Source organism: Nannospalax galili, unplaced genomic scaffold (genome assembly GCF_000622305.1).
Source record: "Nannospalax galili isolate Female #2095 unplaced genomic scaffold, S.galili_v1.0 scaffold442, whole genome shotgun sequence".
Classification (NCBI taxonomy): domain Eukaryota; kingdom Metazoa; phylum Chordata; class Mammalia; order Rodentia; family Spalacidae; genus Nannospalax; species Nannospalax galili.
The window spans coordinates 159,819-163,839 of NW_008348806.1; the positions used below are offsets into that span (position 1 = coordinate 159,819).

Consider the following 4,021-nt stretch of genomic DNA (forward strand, 5'->3'; position numbering starts at 1 on the left):
CTCGTGGGAGGGCGGCGTGGGCGGGCGTGGGCGGCGGGGTGGGCCGACCGCGGGCAGCCCGGGCGAGGCCCCCGGCCAGACGTCGTGCGGGCGGTGGAGCTGCTGGCGTCCAAGATGTCCACCAAGAATTTCCGCGTCAGCGACGGGGACTGGATCTGCCCCGACAAGAAGTGAGCGGAGCGGGGAGGAACGGGCCTGCGTGGGGAGCCGAGCCCGCGGGGGAGCCAGGGGGAGGGAGCGGGGATCCTGGGCCTGTGTGGGGAGATCGGGCCTGCGTGGAGATCGGGGTCTGAGTGGGATCCTGGGCCTGCGCGGGAGCGGTCCTCCCCGGCCTCTAGCGGTCCGTGGGCAGGCCCAGGAGTGGCTCGGTGGGCAGGGCCCCGTGGGCTGTGCGCTGCGTGCTAGCCCCTCCTGACCCTTGACCTTGGTTGCTCCACCGGAATCGTGTGGCCCCGAGGCCCTGGCCGCCGCCCACGCAGCCCCAGGTGCCCGGCGCGGGTGCCAGTGTCCGCCCGGGTCGTCCTGGGCACCACACAGTGAACACGGTGCGTGTCCTCTACCGGAGTAAAGCCTGGGCACTGGACTCCTGTCCACACCGCAGGCGACGCAGGTATCTGTAAGGGGTTGGAATCGCTGCCTCACCGTGAACACACGGTGAAGGCCCTGCCGGGACAGCATCCATTGCCAGTTCCTCGGACTGCTCAGTATTAAGACGGAGCATCCCAAGGCTGTGACGTTGGGTACAGCACCACCACTGCTGTAAATGGTGTAAACAATCAAGGATTTCCTGCTTCCCACTCCGATTTTGTAGGGTAAGGTGACCTCTCCTTAAGGAGGACGCCCCCGGATATTTGAGGTGGGGCTTCTTTTGTTTTTTTCAGACATAGTCTCACTGTGTAACCCTGGCTGGCCTAGAACTTGCTGTGTAGACTAGGCTGGCCTAGAATTCACAGAGATCCACCTGCCTCTGCCTCCCCAGTGCTGGGATCAAAGGCGTGAGCCATCAGGCCTAGCAGAGGCAGGACTTAAGATTTTTTTTTTTAACTTTTTATTTTTTAAATTTGTCTTTTTTGAGACAGGGTCTCCCTGTAGCCCCAGCTGACCTGGAACTCAAAGATCCACCTGCTTTCTGCTTCCCAAGTGCTGGGATTAAAGGCCTATGGCACCACATCCAGCTTTTAAATGTGTAGCCCAGGCTGGCCTGGAACTGGTGATCCTCCTGCCTCTTCAGCATATCAGTGCTGCCAGTGTGCACCACCACAACAGGCAGGAATGTAATCCATACTCCCGTGCCTTTAAATTGTCTAACAACAAGCAGCTATAAATCAAGTTTCCATTTTCAGGGTATTTGCAGTGTTCTTGGGTATTGTCTCTGTGTGTATAAAATCAACCTCAGAATGATAAGTGGTTCAGCTGAGTGTTGCCCTGGAGTTTCATGCTTATCTCAGTCTAGTGTGTCATTGGAAGTTAGGCAGGCTTTGTGTTTTAATAAACATTTACTATTTAGAGCATCTACATGAAGTTGTACTATTTTACTCCATTTATTGCTTGTAGCATTTTTTGCTATGCTTTAGGTTTGATAAATACTGTAATACTCAAAAATTCCTCTTTGGGGGCTAGGCATGGTGGTGCAGCCCTTTAATCGCAGCATTCAAAAGGCAGAGGCAGCAGATCTCTGTTAATTCCAGACCAGCCTGGTCTACATAGTGAGCTCCAGGCCAGCCAGGGCTACAGTCTGTTTCCAAAAAAAGGAACAGATTCTGAACTGGGTATGGTGACACATACCTTTAATCCCCATGCTTGGGAGGCAGAGGCTGGTGGATCTCTGTGAGATCAAGGCCAGCCTGGTTTCCCTAGTGAGTTCTTGACCAGCTATGGCTGGCTACAGGAACACCCTGTCCCAAAAAGACCAAAAGAAAAAGAAAAAGATCCTTTGATGTTTAAGAAGAATCAAATCACACTTTGGAATAAGAGGATTTCATTATAATTAATGATACATGCTAGTCTAAAGAAAATAAGGCACAGCTCGTAAATGACTTACTGTGATTGTATGTGGGTAGAGATCTCTCCTGCACTTGTTTCTTAATGTTAACATGAACAGGAGCCCGAAGTTCTGTGTTCCAGATATGTAGTAGTGACAATTTAAAACATTGTAGCATTTAAAAATTAAGTGCTTCTGTTTATCTACAGATGTGGAAATGTAAACTTTGCTAGAAGAACCAGCTGTAATAGATGTGGGCGGGGTAAGTACTTAAGGATTCTTTGGCTGCTTTATATGCAGATCATCTGAATCTGCCCTGGATTTATGTTGCATTGTCTGTTTTCAGAGAAAACAACTGAGGCCAAGATGATGAAAGCCGGGGGCACTGAGATCGGAAAGACGCTGGCGGAGAAGAGCCGAGGCCTGTTCAGCGCTAACGACTGGCAGTGCAAGACGTACGTGTCGCAGCAACCGTTATTGTCTGATGGTGTTTCTGATCACTGCCCCTTAATGTTGTGAACTCTGCTAATCACATTGATAAGACAGTGTTCCCTTTGAAGCCCAAAGTGTGTTATCTTCAGACCAAGTATCAGTAAATGAATTGTTACTGGTGAGCTAACTAAAAGGGCTGAGAGACACTGAAGGCACTGTGGGCTACTTCCTGTTATTGAATAATTTCAGTTTTTTGCCACTTTGATAAAATGAAGTATGCAAATTCATTTTACCCATTTGCAAAGTAAAAGCTTGTCTTCCATAAAAAATTATTCCGTATTAGGTAGTTTTCTTAATATTTTACCTTTCAAGTTTAGCTTTCGTTTTCTATTAAAGTTCCCTACCTCTCCTCCACATTTTGTTCTGTTTAGATAAATCCGACATACATGAAAGCGCACTGAACCAGAGCAGAGTTGTACGTAAAATGCTGGTCCTTTTGTATGGCAAATTGTTCCTGCAGCAAATTTAAGTCACAAGATTCCGTGTGCTGCAAAGCCTCCTTAGAGGAAATAAAAACACTGGCTGTATTTGAAAGGTGTAGCCTTACTCTTTGAGTAGAGTCATTGATAAATTAGAGAAACCTTAAATTTTTAAACACTATTTTCCACCAAGGTAGCCAAATCTTACTTGTATTGAATAGATTCTGTTCTCTGCCTAAATAGTTTGGTTTGTTGTTAGAATCTCGCTCTCTAGAACAACGTACATTTTAAAATTTTATCTTGCCCCTTAATGAGCATTTATTTTGTCTTCTGATTTGATGTTTTTCATGATCCTAGTTGCAGTAATGTGAATTGGGCCAGAAGATCAGAGTGTAACATGTGTAATACGCCCAAGTATGCCAAGTTAGAAGAAAGAACAGGTAAGGTACAACCACATTCTAACCAAATGATTTCTCTAAAAGAACTGGAAATTGAGTTGTTACACAACCGTCTCAAGAAATCACAGGAAAAGGAATCTGTCTTTTCCTTAGGTCTGCCTGATTTTTGTTCTGTTGCTAGTTTTTGTTACTGCTTCTGACTGGGTCTTAAGTAGCCCAAGCTGGCCTCGAACTCGGTATATAATCAAGAATGACTCAACTCTCACCTCCTGTCTCCGTCTTGCAAGTGCCGGTCATAACAGGCATGTGCCGCCAGCACGCCTTCTCTTTTCCACTGGAATTCCTTTCTCCCTTACCACTTAAAAGACTTTTATTTGTGATTTCCCCGTTTCTGAAGTACTACAGTCCTATCTTAACATTTAGAAATCCTTAGATGCTTTTACAGGTCTTTCTCCCTTACCACTTAAAAGACTTTTATTTGTGATTTCCCCGTTTATGAAGTACTACAGTCCTATCTTAACATTTAGAAATCCTTAGATGCTTTTACAGGTGCTTTTCTATGACAGCCTCCCCACCCACGCACGCACACACACACACTCTGGTTTAGATGTGTGTTGATTGGTAATGATGCAGTAATAATGTGTATCCTACCTAATAAGGCAGAAAGGGCGAAGGTCACTTTTTAAGGCGTCCTCTAAAGCTGAAGAAAATAATTCTTAAAACTTAGCACA

The 4,021-nt window shown here is 46.5% G+C and overlaps 1 protein-coding gene across 1 annotated transcript in view; it reads left to right on the forward strand.

Annotated features, from left to right (window-relative positions):
- Nucleotides 1-26: 26 nt before the first annotated feature.
- Nucleotides 27-4,021, forward strand: part of Zranb2 (zinc finger RANBP2-type containing 2) — a gene marked incomplete in the record, with an annotated part of 15,376 nt that continues 11,381 nt past the window's right edge. The window contains 4 exon segments of the mRNA XM_008846080.3: nt 27-170; nt 2,191-2,243; nt 2,328-2,436; nt 3,250-3,332. Of these exon segments, the coding sequence (XP_008844302.2) occupies nt 115-170; nt 2,191-2,243; nt 2,328-2,436; nt 3,250-3,332 (301 nt within the window).